The following is an 18407-nucleotide window of genomic DNA, read 5'->3' on the forward strand; positions in this document are numbered from 1 at the left end:
TGTCCATGCCTGCGTCCCGGGCCCTCCTCGCGTCTGTTCGTAAACCTACGAGAAGACTTGCCTTCGGGTCAGAATACACTGCCACTCTTTACTGTCCTTCACTGCCCACCAGTGACTGAATGTCTCGTTCCAAGTGACAGTAATCAAGGGGGGTGGTTGTAGCCACACTCCTGCCCTGGGAACAGGAAAAGCAAACGCTGGCTGATGAGAGTTGTTATTTGGACAGTCGAACCAGGAGGACAGAAAAATGCCTGTTCTCGTCGCACACCCGTAGCCGAGCCGTCAGAGTCCGTGCACACGGCCGGCCCCGGAGGCCCCTGGCTCACCGTAGTGTTTCTGCCGAGGGGTTAAAGCTTCTGCACAACCGTTGTCTTACTTGTAAGCCTAACAGTCGTGTTTCGAGGCTCTAACTGGTCCCTGTCTCCCATAGGCATTGTTTCCAAGTCCTACGAATGCCGTCTGAAGGGCCAAGGAGCCACGTTCGTGGAGACAGACAGCCCGTTCACCGCGGCCGTGCTGGCGGCCGCGTCCCCCGTCAAGGAGCGGCCCCGTAGGGACAGCACGAGGCGGGCGGCGGCCGAGCAGGTGATCGTCATCCAGGGCTACGGCGGGGAGTTCGCGCTCGACGCCTCCGTGGAGGAGACCGCCGCGGCCACGCTGCAGACACTGGCGCTGGCCGGCCAGGTGGCCCGGGTGGTGCACATCACAGAAGACGGGCAGGTGATCACAGCCGGTCAGAGTGGCGCCCATGGGGGCGCTGTGGCCCCCGGGCCGGTCCTGCCCGAGCAGTTGGCGGACGGGGCCACCCAGGTGGTGGTCGTGGGGGGCTCGCTGGACGGCCACGGCGCAGACGGGCCCCTCAGCCCGGAAGGCGCTGTGATACAGCAGGTGACCAAGCAGGAGATCTTAGACCTCGCCGAGGCCGGAGTCCCCCCGCCCGACGCGGCCTCGGCCTTGGACGCCCTGCTGTGTGCAGTCACCGAGCTGGGAGGGGCGGAAGGCCGGGTCGGGCCCGACGAGAAAGGCAGGTCGGGCCACAAGGACGTGCTGGTCCAGCTGCCCGGTCAGGAGGCGCCCCCCGCCACCACCCAGCCCGAGGCCCCCGAGATCCACATGTTCCAGGATGTGCGGGAGGGCGCGGCCCCCGGGGAGCCTGTGGAGGTGCTGACCCAGGTCGTGCGGCCCCCGGCCCTCACCGCCTCGCAGGAGCGCGCGCAGGTGGCCTTCAAGAAGGTGGTGCAGGGCGTGCTCCAGTTCGCCGTGTGCGACTCGGCCACGGCCGGCCAGCTCATGAAGGAGGGCGTCACACAGCTCATCGTGAACGAGGAGGGCACCGTGCACATGCTGGCCCGGGAGGGCTCCCAGATCATCATGCAGGAGGCCGAGGCGCACGGCCCGCGCGTGGACCTGGCCGAGCCCGACGGCGAGATCTCGCAGATCATCGTGACGGAAGAGCTGGTCCAGGCCATGGTCCAGGAGTCGGGCGGCTTTCCCGAGGGCGCCACTCACTACATCGTGACGGAGCTGCCCCCCGGGGTGCCGGAGGAGGCGGGCGTGTACTCACACACCCTGATCGAGGCGGCCGACTCGCAGGGGATCCTGCAGGCCGGCGCCGCTCTCAGCGCCGAGGCCTTGGGCCCAAATGGAACCCAGCAGCTGACGAGTATGGTCATTTACACCCAAGATGGGTCCCCAGCAGCGACTGTCATTCAGGGCCAAAGAGAGAGTAACGAACTCCAAGAAGCGTGAGGCGCGCGCGGCCCGGGGCAGGTTGGGGAGGTCCGGGTGCAGACGTCCGCTCCCGGCCCGGGGCGGACGAGGGCGGTCCGGCACCCGGGGCACGGTGTCCCCTGGACTTCATTCACAGGGCCTCCGGGACGGTGACGCGGTGCTCCCGGGGCCACCCGCCCGCTGTCCGGGCGGCTTGGCGCCGGCTGCGGGGGGCGTGCATGGGGTGCGGGGGCCGCCACCCCACCGCTGGGAAGGCCCCGGGTGGGACGGGGTGCCGCGGGGCAGACCCCCGGGCCAGCCAGCCTGTCTCCTGCTGGCTCTTTTGTGACTGGTCGCTTCCCTCTGTTCTGTGCTCCGTGCTGAGGAGAAGCCACGTGTTTTAATGTTTCCACCCCCACTGAGTGTTTTCCCGTTTCAGTTATCAAAGGACTGTGGCTCGCGGCGGAAAAGTCCGAGCAGCGTCTCCTGCGGCCTGAGACATGCCTGTTGTTCCGGTCCAGCATGTCGCCGTTTTAACGTTTTAGTATATATTTGCTTCAGAATTGCAGCTACAGGTATTACCGTCTTGCAGCAGGCCACCCCTGTTCATTTCCCTGAAATCTTAGGATCGCGGGGTCCCCAGACCAAAGGAAGACCTATTCATCTCATGCGTCCTCTCCCCAGACATCGTGGGGGTGTCCCTCGCTCTGGTCGCACTCTGCTTAAAAGAAGCCTTCTTAAGCCGGTGGTGAAGAACAGCCTTGACGTTTCTATTTGACGAAAATCTACCTTGGTTTAGACAACCCAGCGCTTCTAACTTTGACTTTGTTTCATACAATAAAGTCTATATATGAAATGCGTACTCTGGAAAATATTGTTCATACCAATATTTTGCTTTTATAACAAATGTCTGTTCATACTGATCCCACTTTTGCAGGATTCATTTGTGACTTCTGTCCGTGTGAAGGAGCTGACGTTAAACATTAGTACTAGAAAGCCGTGCTCCCGCAGCCCCGGGCCTGACCGGCGTCGTCCGTGTTTAGTCGTGGGCTCCCTGCAGCTGTTGGAATGCAGCTTTATGTTCTAGTAACTCACTTCTTGATCCAGTTCTCTTGTTCCTTTTCCAAAAGTGTAAAAACGGTTCCCCTCCCCCGAACGCAAAGGTTGTTTTTGTTCTATTTTTTTTCCTTTGAAATAAAATTACAGCATTAAAAGATGACGACAGTCTCTTATTTCCAACAGCCGGCCTGCGGGCAGCTGTACAAGCAGACGAGGGCCTCTTCTTCTGTCCCGCACCAGGGTTTGTCCCCCCGCTCTGCCCACGACGAGGGAACTGCTTTCTGTCGGGGACCTCCTACGGCCCGGTGCCAGTCCTGACTGTTGGGCGCGTGGGCCAAGCGCCTTCTAGTGACAATGGCATATTCTATCACGGTTGGTATCTAAAAATTGTGAGGAACAGACACGAGAGAAAAGGAAGAGAGGATAGTACCTTTTTAATTTTTTTTTCAACGTTTTTTATTTATTTTTGGGACAGAGCGAGACAGAGCATGAACGGGGGAGGGTCAGAGAGAGGGGGAGACACAGAATCGGAAACAGGCTCCAGGCTCTGAGCCATCAGCCCAGAGCCCGACGCGGGGCTCGAACTCACGGACCGCGAGATCATGACCTGGCTGAAGTCGGACGCTTAACCGACTGCGCCACCCAGTCGCCCCGGATAGTACCTTTTTAGTTGGAGTGGACATACCGTTCAGAATCGCTTCCTGAGGGCACAGGGCGGGCACATGCCCCGCTGAGCCTCTCCGGGCCTCGTCCGCATTGCTCTGCGGTCCCGCAGGGCCACCTCCCTTGACACAGTCACCCCCTCCCCCCCAAAACCAAAAGGTGCAGTTTCAGGTTTGACACTGAGATTCGTAATTGGCTGAGTACGACTTGCTCGTGTTTCCTAAAAGTGGCAATTCACGTCTCCAACACTTGTCTTCAGCCAACGGTGACAGGATCAACTCCCGTTTGTTATCAGGATGAAGGTGACCTTTATAAAGTGATGCCCCTCTCCAAGCTTCTCCTACATGTTAAAAAAAAAAAAAAAGAGGAGGAGGAGGGGGGATGTTTTCCGGTGGAAATATTTCTTCCCGATCATGCCCCCCGTTAGCTACAGCCCGCGGTCCTCGGCTCAGATGCTAATTCCTGAGTGTGCTCCGTCCTGTATGGCTAACCTTTCTGCCACAGTCCGGGGTGTTGACACGGACATGCTGCAGTTTACCGTCGGTGATTTATTTAGGATAAATATGTCTCAGGTGGCATTTAATCCTTCAGAAAACCGGTGTAGGCTGCAGCGTGAAACCAGCAATCACGTTGTACGCACAATGAAAAGAGCAGGCCTTTGCATAAAGAAATTGTACAGAAGGTGTTTCGAGGCTCAGAAGGATTGCCAAGGACCCACTAAGCTATGGTCTCCTGTACTTACCTATAGGGCTGTGTTAGCGTTACCTCTCTTCCCTCTCTCGTTACACAACTATTGGAATGTAAGGGAGTTGAAGAAATACACACACACACACACACACACACACACACGTGTGTGTGTGTGGGCCTCAGAATAATGAGGTGCGGTCGATACTGTGACCGGGACGCGTTTACTGCAACAGGGATTGTCTGTAAAGAAGGTACAGGCAAGTGTGTAGCCTTACTGGGGTTTTTAACTAGAGAAAACGGTAAAACTTTAAAGAACTTAAAAAAAAAAAAAAGCAAACAAAATATTTACTTGGAGACTAGAATCCGGAAAAGCCGCCTTTGTATTCAGCTACAGCCAATGAAATGATTGAGCCCCAAGGACACGGGCCGTGCAGTGGCACCGACCACCCTGCCCAAGTCCACATCCAGAAATAGCTTAGACGCCACCTCCTGTGGCTGCAGGTGGCCATTTTGGGTGCAGAGTTGCAGAGGACGCGGTTTCCACACAAAGGAAGCTGTAGCCACCAGTGTCACTGATGAAACACGGTGGCCCCAGCAGGCATCCCTGTGGGACGCTTCCGGTGTCCCTGAACAGTTGTGCTCCAAAACCTCTCCCCCCACACCCGAGAACGCACAAGCAACAAACCCGTGTCACCCGGCAGGTACCAAGGGTGTCCTTTTTGCTGCTTGGTTCGCTCTGAAGAACCAAGCAAATGTGCAAAGACCGTGTGAGTGCGGGTGCTGCTGGCTCCACTCATCTGTCGGCCCCTTCCAGAAACACGGACCCGAGCGAAGTCCTCGCAGACGGACAGAAGGGAGCCTCAGGGGATGTTTGCTCGGTCCTCTGACAAATTGTGACCAAGACCCCGCAGAGGCCCAGGCCTGGCCATGCTCACGCCAAACACCGCTGCTCCGACCCAGCGCTCCCTCTCAGAGCCCGGAGGCCCGCGGCCCAGGAGCACGGCAGCTGGGAAACCCTCCGGCCGATGGACAGTATTCACGTTCCTAGTTCCGTCCAGCCTTCCGTTTCCCCGACCACAAAGCTAAAATCACGGCACAGGAAAGGACTGAAGACCCAGCTCGGAATCCGGCCCCAGAGTCAGTTCTAGAAAGTCGACTAGGAAACGAGAAAGGTCCGTTTAGCAAACTACAAAAGGAGCCGTGAGTTTTCGCTCCTTCTGCTGGTTAGTATCAGCCCATAATTTAAGGGCACACGGCTCACTTAGGCAGCCTCCTCCTGTTCCATCTTGTTGAAGAATACAATTCCTTCTACTCCTCTAGGGTGATATCATTTCACATGAAGAAAAAAGTTAGCTCAGATGGCAGTTATACGTTTCGGAAGCACCTTCTAATCAGGGATTGGTGATTCATTATTAGCTTCAGCAGGCGATCCATCTGACATGTAAGGGGAAAAAATTAGCAGCTGTCACTGCATGATGAGTTAATTTCCTGATAGGCCTGACACTGAAAAGCCATTTGGAGACATGGCAATGGCTGACGAGAAAACCTGGTGCTGCTTTATAATTGGAGATAAAGAAAGGGCAGAGAAGCGGGCCGGGGGAGGGGCCCGCGGATCCACAAGTGGGGGCCGCTGGAGCTGCGTGCGCCCTCGTGGGCGCATCGCCGTGTCCGGGGCCGGTCCCCCTGCCCGCGCCCCGGCCTGTCGTGTACACGCGCCCCCCTGCGAGGTTGGAGAGTGACACGGGGGCCTGACGTTTCGCAGAAGGGCGAGAGCACGATGTTCTCCTTTCGATGGTCCTCCTGGCAATTTCCATAATTGGAGCTCTGGCTTTCAATCGTGGGATAATGTTTTCTCGCCATAGAAAGTAACCCCGTGGAATGAGTGCTGTGGACACTTCGGAGGAGCGGGCGGGGCGGCCCAGCGTGGCTCGCGGCTAGCCTCCCTCGAACCCCCGCCCTCAGACTGCTGTCCCTCGCAGGGTCCGTTTCCAGCCCAAGCTGAAAACAAGACAAAACTTCAGTGTCCAGAAGACGGAAACCAGAACTGGGCGTATAAAGCCCTGTCTTACAGGAGGGACTTGTGCGGCCTCCACAGGGGAGGGGTCCTTGGTGACGGCCTCACGGGTAGGGTTCCAGAACCAGGCCCCGAGGTGTCGGCGTTTGCCAAAGTGAGGACAGCCTTATGCGAACAAAGCTCATGGAGTCCCGGCTGCCTGTCTTCCACTCTGGGCCGATAACATGAGTGAAGCAGAGACTTCTCGAGGAATCTGAACTTTGAGAAGAGAGCATGAGGCAGGGAACCGTGTTTCTCCAAAACTCCGGGCCCTCAGCCCAGGACAGTATTCTGGTTTCTCTTCTCTCGGAGGGAGGGACGCGAAGTGTGTGAGGCCGTGTAGGCCTGGCTGAGACACAATCACCTGGGCGAGCGCACAGTCACAAGGCCCGTGACCAGAATCCAATAGACCCACTGTCAATCCCTCCAAGAAGCGGCCACTTACTCCATGGCCCTGCGTGTTCAGTACCTTTTAATAAATGCTTTTTCAACGACCTAATTTCGGCTTGGCTTCTAGCATCACGGAAAGATGCCTCGTAGCCGGGACGAGTAGGAGCTTGTGGACCGGTCCTCTCCGTCAGCACCGTCGTCCGCGTTCTCCAGACAACTTCTTCAGCAGAGGGGTAAGAACCAATGCAAAGTACGGGTCTGTTTTTCAGTTTCCAAACTGGGTTCCAGTTTAGAGACGAGCTTTGTTCAGGCTCCCCTGGGGCTGCCAGCCGCCGCGGCCGGCACCCTTGTCCCCCTCGGCATGGGAAGTGGCCAGCACGGTACTGGTTGAGAAGGGGGGAGTCCCTCAGCAGCAGGACCTCTGTCCGCACGCGCTGCTGTTCCCCAAACCTCAGCAGATCTCCAGCGCCATGCTGCCTGGTCCCGAAACGGGGCCAGAACCTGAAAGGAGACCTACGTGCCAGCCTGACCCACACCTCCACCTTTGTCCCGGCTTTAAGGGCACGGGGAGGTTTTGGCTCAAAGCTGCCCTACGAGGCCCATCACGGAACACGGTCTCACAACCCATAACGCATACCCACGCTGTGAGTCCCCCCGCAGGACTCAACGGTCCACGGTTTCTCACCCGTGTGTATAAATAAGGCTCTGGCCCCACCACCCGGGGTGCATCCCCTGCGCCCCTACATGATTTCCGGACAGGTTGGAAGTGGAAGGTGCTCCACTGTGGGCTGTAGACCCGCCCTTCCTGACCCTCTGCCCTCCACAGAGTGTGGACCACTCATCCTTCATTTCCGTGTTGCAAATAGAGTTTCGATTCCAGGGCGGAGTCCGTGAGCCCACCTCCCAAGACCCTCAGCTCTTGGCGCGGCCTGGAACCGAGGAGGCTCTCGGCGAATCGTTCTGAATGAATGGATAAAGTCATGGATTCTCAGTTCTTCATCGGGTTTTTCTTACTTCCTTGCTCTCCTTCCTTTCTGTCCTTTTAGTCATAATTTCTCAACAAAAATCTTTGGCAGGAATTGAATCACCACCGAATGCATCTCAAACATAATTCTTCCCGGTTGAACTGGTTCAATACACATTTCTCTGCTTATTTCCACCTTTTGCCAGAGTATTTCTTGACAAGAAGGGTCCTGAGACCAAATCCCGTGACAGACACTGAATCAGGTTCACACACAGTCTTGTCATACACGTTAAGGTGACTTTCAGGCTTTTATCAACAGGAATAAATGACGGAATTTCCTCTTCACTCAAAATTGCCACGAACTAAAGGAAACATAACAAATAGCCCACGTGTGCGGCACCAGACTGAATGTCTCCCGTTCTATTGAAATTAGAATTCTGTTTGCTTATTCCTGATTTCTTTCTAGCCCTAAGGTCCAAGGATCAGTTCTGTTTATTTCTGCCCATTCCCTCCTTGACATTCTGTGAAAGGAAACCCCAGTGTTCTTGTTGCTCTTGGACGACCATGGCCCTTTCTGGAGAGAGCTCTGTGACCCGGCAGGAACTGATGTAAGGAGGCCCAACGAGTGGCAGATGCCAGCCGACCGCAGACCTTGGGCTCCTTTTTACGTGTAGCCGCATCCCTGATGCATCCTGAGGTGAAGCTGGCCTCCAGAGAAGCACTGAAAGGAGGCAAATAATACTGTGTTTAACCGATTCCAAATGCACATGGTGGGTCATACCTCAGTGCCTCTGAAATCCAAATTCGTCGATGGTGTCTTAGATCGAGCCATGCGTCTCAATGGAGCAAGTGTTGGGGAGAGAAGCCAGGGGATCCCTTGGAAGCAACCGCAGGTGTCCAGGAACCCCCAGGGGTGGAATTTCCAGTCATGGTGGAAAGAGGAGGGTCTGTTGTGTTCACGGCCGCTGACGCATCTGGGTGGGGCAGCGCACAGACGTCCCCGTTATAAGGGACTCCGACGGTCCCACAGCGTAATCCTCGTGTGGGAAGGCTCCGTCCGGTTCCAGTACGGGTGCTGCCGTGACCAGGTGTGCCGGGCTGCTCCTGGCATCTGGTGCGTGGAGGCCGGGGACGCTGCCAGACTCCCTCCAGTGAGTGCCTGGGACCCACTTTCTGGTCCTGTCACACGGCGAGCCCCTGGGAAGACACGAGGCCTTTGCAGACCACACGCCGTCCGCCACTGGCTTTCATTTCAGGCCCGCGGGTGGTGGAAAGTGAAAGTATATCCATCAGTCCAGGGAGCAAGGAAGCTGCACGTCAGGGCCCAGTGAGGGGCCAGCGGTGTGTTCCCGTCCCAGAGTGACACCAGCTCGCTCAGTGTGTGTGTGAGGACAGGGACCATCTTCCAGAAGATGGAGCAAGGAAGGGGGAAGGAAGGAAGGGGGAAGGGGGCCCACCTGAGAGGCGAGCGCAAGCCAGCAACGAGTGAGGGAACGAAGGGCGAACGTCACTCAGCCCCTCCGGGCAGGGGAGGGGTGTGAATCAAGGCACGTGACCCCCGTCCCATGGGGCCTGGGCTCATTGGCCAGGTCAGACCTCGGGGTCCGGGATAGCCCAGGGGCCCAGACCACGTGCGCCTGTGCCCAACGGAAACCCGAGCAGGTAGCCACGAAGGAAGGAAACAGCTGAGTACTGCCCTGTCACGCTGAACGTGGTAGCTCGAAGCCAAGGTGACCCCAGCCCAGTTCGCCCACTGCCCAGGACCCTCGCTGAGTGACTTGCAGCTGATGGGCACCTGCTAGGCCCTCCACACACGCTTCCTCTCTTCGAACCCCCCGGACCCGACACATCTGCAGACACTCGGAGCTTCGGGAGGGGGCCCACGATGCACGGCAGAACCGCCAGGGCCGTGTCACCAGGTCTGAGTCACGCCTCACGACCCAGAGAGCCGGGGGGGCCCCGCGGTTCTTGCCTCTCCAAGCCAAAGGCCTCCCGGACGTGGTCTCCTCCGCCGGAGAAGCTGGCCACGGTGAGGCTCAAGTCACCCCACTCTCTGCCCACCTTGGGTTTGGTTCCCCGTGGGACAGGCGGGTTCCCGAAGGGGAACCTCCCCCCTCCCGTGGGAGGGGCCCCCACGCCTCCTGCCTCGCTGGCTGGCCGGGTCCTGGGGCCTCCCCTGCCTGTCCACGCCGCCCAGGCAGCGACAGTCAGGCGCCCCGAACCTCGGTTCCCGCCAGCGCTGCCCAACCGCCCCCGTGGGGCCCGCCGCGCCGCCAGGTCAGGCCCGAGGTGACGCGAAGGGGACAGGTGCCTTCCGCCTCTTGCCCGCGCTGCTGCGGGCGGAGGCGGGCCCGAGAGCCAGGCTGGCCGAGGCTCCCTGCTCTCGAGCCAGGGGGACGCCCAGCCGGCGCTGTCTTCCTGTCGGGAAACCTGCCACCGCGCGTCCCGTCCTGTCACCGGAGCGTCAGCGGGCTCCAGTCTCTCGGCATATGGCGCGGCGGCAGCTTTCGGGAGCTGTGAGATCCAGATGCCAGCCCCAGGCTGGTCTCCTCCGCAGGGACAGCTGGGCCTGGGCTCCGGCGGCTCGTCTCGGCTTTGTCTGGATGCTTGTCTCCTCCCGTCACTTGCCCACCTGCGAAACCCAGGTCCGGTCCCTGTGCGGTCCCGCTTTTCCCCTGCCTCGTGCCTTCGGGCTTCCTTTCCCGAGCCCCCGCCACGAGGGGCAGCACGGGGGCGGGGGCGGCACTCAGGGGCAAGGCCCCCTTGGGGGCTCCTGCACAGGCACCGGCCGGGGGAGGCCGGGCTGCAGGGCCCCCGCCGCAGCCTGTTCTCCCCGCCCTGCCTGCCACCGCCCCCCCATCCCCCGGGAGAATGGGGGGCGCCCGGCAGTTGGCGTGCGAGGCGCCCCCTGGAGGCCGGGCTCTGCTCAAACCATCTGGGCGAAGATGGTCGGCTGCTCGCGGGCGGGACTCAAGTCTGATGACGCGTGAGCCCGTGGGGCGCGTCTGGGAGATGTGGCCCTGGGCACCGGGAAGGCGGCTCCGGGCCCCGGGGCGCCACCCTCTCCCCGCCGCCTGGCTGACTCGGCCCCCGTCTTCCGCGCGGTGCCGACAGCCGGGGAGACGGGTCGAGTCCCACGCCGAAGCCAACCCCGGGGGGGGGGGGGGGGGGGGGGGGGGGGGGGGGGGGGTTCGAGGCACGGCCCCCACGGGAGGGAGGGGGGGGGGGGGGGGGGGGGGGGGGGGGAGGGGGGGAGGGGAGGGCGGGAAGGCTGCGCGTCCCGGGCGAGCCGTGTGCTTCCAGGGGCTCACGCACACCCCCGCTGAAAGAACGCTGGACTGACTCCCGACATGCGTATGAACATGTGTGTATGTTTACGTATGATGCGCCAGCGCGCAAACAGGGCTCTCGGAGGAAAGCAGGTAAAACGAACCATGTCTCCTCTCTCGGCTGATCCAAACGGCTCAGCACCGTGAGGACAAAATGCGTCGGCCCGGAGAGAGGGCGTAAGCCGCTTGCTGGGAGAGCCCTGCTGAATTGGCACGTGCTCGGCTCAGACCCGGTGAGACGGGGGCCCCGGCTGCACGGCTCGCCGCGGGAGGAGGAAGAGGGTCCCCGGGCGGGCGGCCTCGGCGGCGGGGTCCCCAGGCACAGTCTGCAGTCCACGTGGTGGAGTATTTGGCTTGGGAGAAACCACGCGCTGTGGTCTGTGCGTCCGCGGAGCAGACGCAGGCGGGCTGCGGCGGGGACTGGGACGACGCGCCCTCTGCTCTGTGGCCCCCGCCCCGCCCTCAGCAGAGCCGCGGCCGTGGCTGCCGCGCTGCTTCAGAAACTGGCCCGGGGACATGATCGTCCTTGTCCGCGGGTCTCCTAGAATTTATGTATTTATGCATGTATGCATGTTTCTTTTTGAGAGAGAGAGAGAGAGAGAGAGAGAGAGAGAGAGAGGCAGAGCGCGAGCAGGGGAGGGGCAGAGAGAGCGGGAGACACAGAATGCGAAGCAGACTCTAAGCCCCGAGCTGTCAGCACAGAGCCCGACCTGGGGCTCAAACTCCCAAACCGTGAGATCGTGGCCTGAGCCGAAGTCAGCTGCTTAACCGACTGAGCCACCCGGGCGCCCCTCTTGTGAATTTTTAAACAAGACACCTATAGATAGAAGTTCTAGTATTTTCTTTTCAGACCTAGCGGATCGCCCGTACCCCAGTCTGCTCCCCCAGCAGAGCGCCCTGATGTCCAGCACCAGCTTCCCCCCCCCCCCCCCCCCCCCCCCCCCCCCCCCCCCGGTGCTCTGGCTTCTCCCTGACTCTCAGGAGGTGCCGGGGAGGTCTGGCTGGACGCTCACGGTCAGCAGGGCGCCGGGCTCAGCGGCCCGCGGTGCTTTCCCAGCCTCACCTGCGCGGTGAGGCTTCTGTGAGGGGACGAGGCAGCCTGGGCTTCGTGGCTTCCGGCGTGCTTGCGCCCCTGACTCCAGACACGTCTCCTCTGCGCCCCCACTCACGTCTCCCATTCGACGCCCGTCAGCACCTTCTCAGCTGCGCATGAGGACTGAACACACACCTGTGTGCGTTCCTACCCCCGCCCCCGTGCATTCCTACCCCCCCCCGTGTGCATTCCTATCCCACCCCCACTCCATGTGCATTCCTACCCCCACCCCCACCCCCGTGTGCATTTCTACCCCCCCCCCACCGTGTCCATTCCTACCCCCCTCCCCCCGCCACGTGCATTCCTACCCCTCTCTGTGTGCATTCCTACCCCCTCCCATGCTTATTCATACCCCCCATGTGCATTCCTACCCCCTCGTGTGCATTCCTACCGCACCCACCATGTGCATTTCTACCCTCCCCCTGTGTGCATTCCCACCCCAACCACCACCCCCAAAAAACGAAAGCCAAGGAACACAAAGGCACGTGACCCCACAAAGACACACAGAATAAGAGCAGCAAGAGCACATCTCAAAAGTTTGGGCGAAGGCGCTAGGTGTCAGAGAGGGGTACGCGGAGCAAAACCGAGAAAGCAGACCCTCGGTCCCAGCAGGGGGAGGTCGAGGCCAGCGGCGGGCCAAATGGTGTCCGGAAGCCCTGAGAAGCTGAGCTGAGGCATCTGCACTACTGAGTGCCGATGGCAGGGCTGGGGCCGGGTCCGAAGCACGTCCCTCCCTCCACCTGACCTCTGCAGCCAGGCCCCTGCCCTCCCCCACTTCGCGATCCAGGAGACAACTGGAAGCCTTTTCCTCTGGAGAAATCCCACCAGAAAGGCTCTACGCTCGGGACACAGAGGAGTGGGAGATGCCATGCGTAAAATGGGATTAGGAGAAACTCTATGTACCCAGTGAGACCCACCCCCAGTCTGTCACCTGCTGGAGTCCAGGACAGAGAAGCCAAGATTGTGAGCCGCTGGTAGACGACCAGAGGATTCTTTTCTGGAGAAACTGAACCACCCTCGAGAGAAGACCTCCACAGACAGATATGCAAAGATTTTCCAGTGAAAAGGCTGACTGCTGTCAGGTCACTTTGAAGCGGAGGCCAGCTGCCAAAAAAACCCCACACACAACTTCCCATCAGCCTTCGTGCCTCACTCACATACAGACATAAGGCCAGGGACCGACATGAATAAAAACGATCAAGAAAAACTAAGGGGGGAATAGAAAGAAATCCAGTAGAAACATATTTAGAGAAAACTTCAAAATCTGCACTTGGATGATAAGAGAATGCATGCTTCCATGAGATAATAACGGTGTTTCTATATTGCTAAAAAGTAACAATAAGAACATGAAAGAATCTTGGGAAATTAAAAATAAAATAGATGCCACTTTTAAAAATCTGCCTTTTAAAAAATTCCATCTTTTGAAAGACAAAGTGAAGAAAAGCTCTCAGGTTCAGAAAGTGGGACCAAAAGACAAAGAAATTAAATTTAGGCGGGGCGCCTGGGGACTCAGTCGGTTAAGCATCCAACTTTGGCGGGTCATGATCTCGCAGTTTGTGGTTCGAGCCCCTGCATCGATCGGCTCTGTGCTGACAGTTCAGAGCCTGGAGCCTGCTTCGGATTCTGTCTCCCTCTCTCTCTGTCCCTCCCCCATGCATGCTCTGTCTCCCTCTGTCTCTCTCAAAAATAAATAAACATTAAAAAAAATTAAATTTAGGTGACACAAAAAATCAGAAAGTTAAAGATATCAGAAAATCCAGAACCAACTAAGATCTAGAAAGACAAAATAGGGAGAACAGAAAATAGGAAGTTATCAAATAATTGACTCAAGAAGATTTACCAGACTGAGAAGTAAGAGTGTCCAGCTTGAAAGGACCCATTAAGTGCCAAGCATAATGAATGACAGAGACACATACTGGGCTTATCAACTTGGATTTTGGAACCCCAGAATATGCAAAACTAAAAGCTTTCCCAGAGAAAAATAAAGGAGATCACACAAAGGAAATCAAAATGACATCAGACTTATGAAAATAACTCTGGATATTAGAAGTTAAAATAATCTTCAAAATCCAAAGGGAAATTATATTATCAAAGAAGAATTCCATATCCAGCTAAACTATCAATCAAGCATGGGAGTACAATAAAGACATTATCAGATATGCAGTCTCTCCAAAGTTTTGCCTCTGCTGTATCTTTTTTCATGAAGGAACTGCAAGATGTGCTCTTGCAGAAGACAGAGTAGTTTTGAGATTCAGGAACAAAAGATCAACATAGGGGCAACAAAGGATATTTCTAGGGTAGTGCTTACTGGAGCAGATAAAGGGAGGGCTCTAAGCAAAAAGGAATGGAACTGACAGATGGCTTGATATATTCCTTTATACGGAAAACATGTTTCAAAAGTCTGAATAGTGGAGTGCCTGGGTGGCTCAGTCAGTTGACCATCCAACTCTTGATTTCGGCTCAGGTCGAGATCCCAGGGTGGTAGGATTGAGCCCCATGTCGAGCTCCGTGCTGAGCGTGGAGCCTGCTTAGGATTCCCTCTCTCTCCCTCCGCCCCTCTCCCTCGCTCATGTTCTCTCAAATAAAATTAGAAAAGTTAAAAAAATAAAAAGAAAAGTCTGGATAGTTTGGAAAAAATAAGGGACCGCATAAAAAAAAAAAAAACTAAGCTGATAAAAACAGTGAGATTCGATGCCAGCAAAAGCTAAACAAATGTGTAAGAAAGAAAATCAGATCACTTGGCTCTACGGTGAACAATGTTTACACAGTCATCACATTCACACTGAAATGAGTTTAATAAAACTTGTACTATAATTAAGCTAGAAGGATGGGGAGAATGGGGTGGTTAAGAAGAGTGTACTAACCCCTGTGTCCTAACAGGAGGTTAAAAGAGTCTCAAAATGACATAACTTGAGGGTCAACAAGTTGCAACATCCATTTCTTGCCTCGATGGCAAACTAGCACAGGCTCCTGGCTCCGCCTCTTGATCCTCCCGAGAGAGACATAGAAGGAAAGAACATGAGGAAATAGCAACAACGTGTTGTTTTGGCTGCTTTGAACCTCGCGGTTGGGTGGAGAGACGGCTGAGCCCAGGGTCCCCGGGCACAGGCAGCCACCACCACTGCGTGAGGAAAGCTCAGAGAAAAGCAGCTGAAATTTCATTTTGCTCTGCAAACCCCCTGACCCCTGACTGCAGAATCCTGGGGCCGCAGCCCAGACTCCCGGTGCAGGAGACCCTACGGATAGAGCCAAAGTGGACAAAAGCCTTGGGAAGTAAAGGAGGGCACAGCCTTCAGCCTTCAGCAGCTCTGATCAGAGACTCCCTCCTCCAGGCCTGCTCCTACCCTTAGTGTTTGAGTAGTTGTTGTCTGAACATTCAAATAAATAAGGAAATATGCTTCATGATTTAGGAAGTGAATAGTGCTTCCTAAATGTTAAAATGTTGAAAAAAAAAAGTGACACTCTCCTCCATCCAAGAAGCCAAGCAAGTTGAATTGATTCCCATTAGACTTGACATGCTTGGCTGGCAAGCTGGCTCTATGCCATGCCCGTCTGCCCTTCTATCCTGCAGAACGAGCCGAGAGATGCCTGACAGCATCGGGAAATTGCCAAATCACTGGCCACAGAGCGGGATGTCCAAACAAAGAGAGGTTTTTGGTCCACAGTCCGTGGAATGAAAGCATTTCATCTCCCCAGTCTCTGATGTGCATGTGGGAAATGCTAGCCCCCCATCCGCCAACTTTTGGAAAGTAATCGAGTCAGTCGCTTCAAATGGACTGATGATAATTCCTACCAATTAGCTGTATAATAATCATCTTGGCCATGTTTAGTTATCTGAGCAAGAGACTAAATTACATACTATTGCATACCAAATAACTTTTATAATATGTATTTAAATAGTCAGAACCAGCCAGAAGCCACCAGTAGCCTCTTCTAGTCTCCAGTGGTTTCGCTGGCATACTCTGCCATCTTGAGTCTGTTCGCACAGCTCAGTTTGAGGGTGTGGGAAAGGGAGAAGGAAAAAGTATATACGCTGTAACCGAGAAAGGAGTAAGTCACCACCAGGAGAGGAGAGTGAAACGCCGTGGCGGTTGTCAGCTGCACTCACAGAACACAATGGCGTCAAGCTTCTGCCTTAAGTCTTCTCGGCGTTTTTGGCTTCTAAGTTTGTTTCATTTGGTTTGGTTTTTGTCAGTTGGGGGTGGATGTGTCTTCCAACCCAAGGAGAGCCGGGGCTCGATGTAAATTGACTTCACGTGTGGGCCGTCTCTGACTTTCGCTCACCGGCTGGTGGCTGCCCCATTGCCCCTTGGGGCTCCCAGGACTCCGACTTGGCTTCTGGTTGCGCATCACCCAAGAAATACGTTACACGAGGGGAGTGGCCTTACAGGCTCTAAGCGCCTTCTCTAAATGCAACCTGCTTACAGCGGCTTTCAGTAGCACCTGACGGAATTAGAGATGAAGGTCTCACTACAGCAGGAAGGAAGGGGTGCCGCAGGTCCAGATGGGGGTGGGAGGCCCTCTTTTTTCCCGGCCCCGTACTCCATAGGAAAGGATCTCTACTGCAATAAAGTCCCGGAACTGCTAACTCACACCTGCCCCGTGTCGTGGAACGAATCTATTGAAAGTCTGCAAGAGCCGGCAATTTGCTTTCTTTTCTTACCTCTTCTGTCCCGAGGACCTCTTCTTGTCCTCTTCTGCTCTGCCTGAGCCCAACTTTCAAACCGTGGGTGGGTTCCCCAAGGCCTACCCTGTGTCGGTGGGGGAAGGTGGCGGGCCGTAGGGCAAGTTGGTAACCCTCGTTCACCTTGGATCTAAAGCCAAGTCCTGCGATCAGTTTACCAGCGATAAAGCTGGCACTGCTTCGACATCTTGCTTCTCAACTGGTTCTCAACTCGGAAGGGAGAAAAAAGGCACTCATTTTCGACCCTTTAACTCCCCAGAGTACAATTTTTACTGTGGTCTTTAGCACTTAATTCCCTCTCTACGACAGCAGCGGTAAGTGACAGCGGAAGTTAGCCATCTGCATTTCCACCTCAGAAACCTGGGTCCTGAGGCTAAGGAGAGCCGAGAGAGGCCACGAATCTCACCACCACCATGATAGGCCATCCTAAGAGTCCAACTGACTGGATCCCCTGGAACGGGGTTAGAAAAGACCTCAGGACGCAGCCCTGACCCCATTTTTAAGTCTACAAATGCTGAAAGCCAGTAAGTAGCGTGACCTCACTAGGATGACAGCAACGGATACTTGAATTTAGATCGGGGTGAATCCAGAGATTAGACTCTCCAGCCCTGTCCACAGGCGTAGGATTTGGTATGTCTGAAATGTGACCTGAATTCTGAACATGGAAATGATGTTACCTGACGAGTCATATCTGTGACCAGCCTTGAGGAGCACCTAGTCAGCCCAACTGCCCTTCGTTTTCTTCCTTTTCCCATGAAAGTAGCTCCGGGTGAGGTACCATTACAACAGCAAGAGGGGTTGAGGCACAGCCCTACGCTGAGCCCCCAAAATAAGATTCCGTTGAACAGGGATCCACGTAAACGCCACCGGGTGCTTTCAATCAACGGCACATGAACAAATCGACTGTCACTCGGGTTCGGTCACCGGGGGGAAATAGTTTAAGACCTCTAGGCTTGCATGTCCTGTCTGTCAGTGAAGGCCTTGGTCACGCCGCATGACCATGAAGGCTCCTTCCAGCTCTGATCCTGTTTGGACCAGGAAGGAGAATGCGGACTATCCGGCTTGACAGTGGTCCACATGTGGAGGAAGGCCATGTGCTCACCATGACCCGCCCCCCGGCCCTCAAGAGAATTGACTGCCGGAAGCTTAGCCATTAGCTCCACTGGCATCAGACATAGCTCGAGACTCCACTTCCCTCACGGGAGCAAGATGTACAGGGGGCCCCACCAAAGTGCAGACGCTGCCCTGCGGCGTGCGGGCCAGGAGCCAGGTCACGGGAGGAGCAGGTGAAAGAACCTGTTGGAACAATTAGGCTGTCGGAAGACTGGCAGGAGGCCGTCTTGAGACGTCGGGACAAAAGGACTCATGGAAGAGGAACACATGGCCTCTGGGTTAGTGAGGTGCCCGACAGAGGAAAGAGAGCCCAACATCTCCCCTCAGGAGCCCTCTGTTAGACCTGCCACCCTGGATCAGTTATCCGGAGGGGCCGGGGAGGGGGTGCAGCTTGGGGTTGAGCCCTTCACCTTGAGCAGCCAGCCGAGCTACATGACTGCTGTGGCCCCACCCACTGGTTCTTCGAATTGATTTAATGTCCCTGAAGGGAAAAGGAGAGCGTTTGCCAGAAGCTCTCACCACCTCTTGCCTGGATCGTTAGGACCACCTCTCGGCGCGTCTCAGCTTCTCATCTCGCCCCGACCCACCCTGTGAGCCTCCCTTTTGCCAGAACCGTCTTTCTAATGTGGATGCTCTGACATTTCCCCGCTCAAACCCTACCC

General features: G+C 56.4%; 1 protein-coding gene across 1 annotated transcript in view; it reads left to right on the forward strand.

Annotated features, from left to right (window-relative positions):
• ZNF407 (zinc finger protein 407) overlaps positions 1 to 2923 on the forward strand; it is a 456451-nt gene extending 453528 nt beyond the window's left edge. Inside the window, exon 9 of the mRNA XM_043559094.1 lies at positions 431 to 2923. Within this exon, the coding sequence (XP_043415029.1) occupies positions 431 to 1749 (1319 nt within the window). The 3' untranslated portion in view covers positions 1750 to 2923. The remainder of the gene's footprint in view (positions 1 to 430) is intronic.
• The last annotated feature ends 15484 nt before the right edge of the window (positions 2924 to 18407 follow it).

Source organism: Prionailurus bengalensis, chromosome D3, assembly GCF_016509475.1.
Source record: "Prionailurus bengalensis isolate Pbe53 chromosome D3, Fcat_Pben_1.1_paternal_pri, whole genome shotgun sequence".
Lineage (NCBI taxonomy): Eukaryota > Metazoa > Chordata > Mammalia > Carnivora > Felidae > Prionailurus > Prionailurus bengalensis.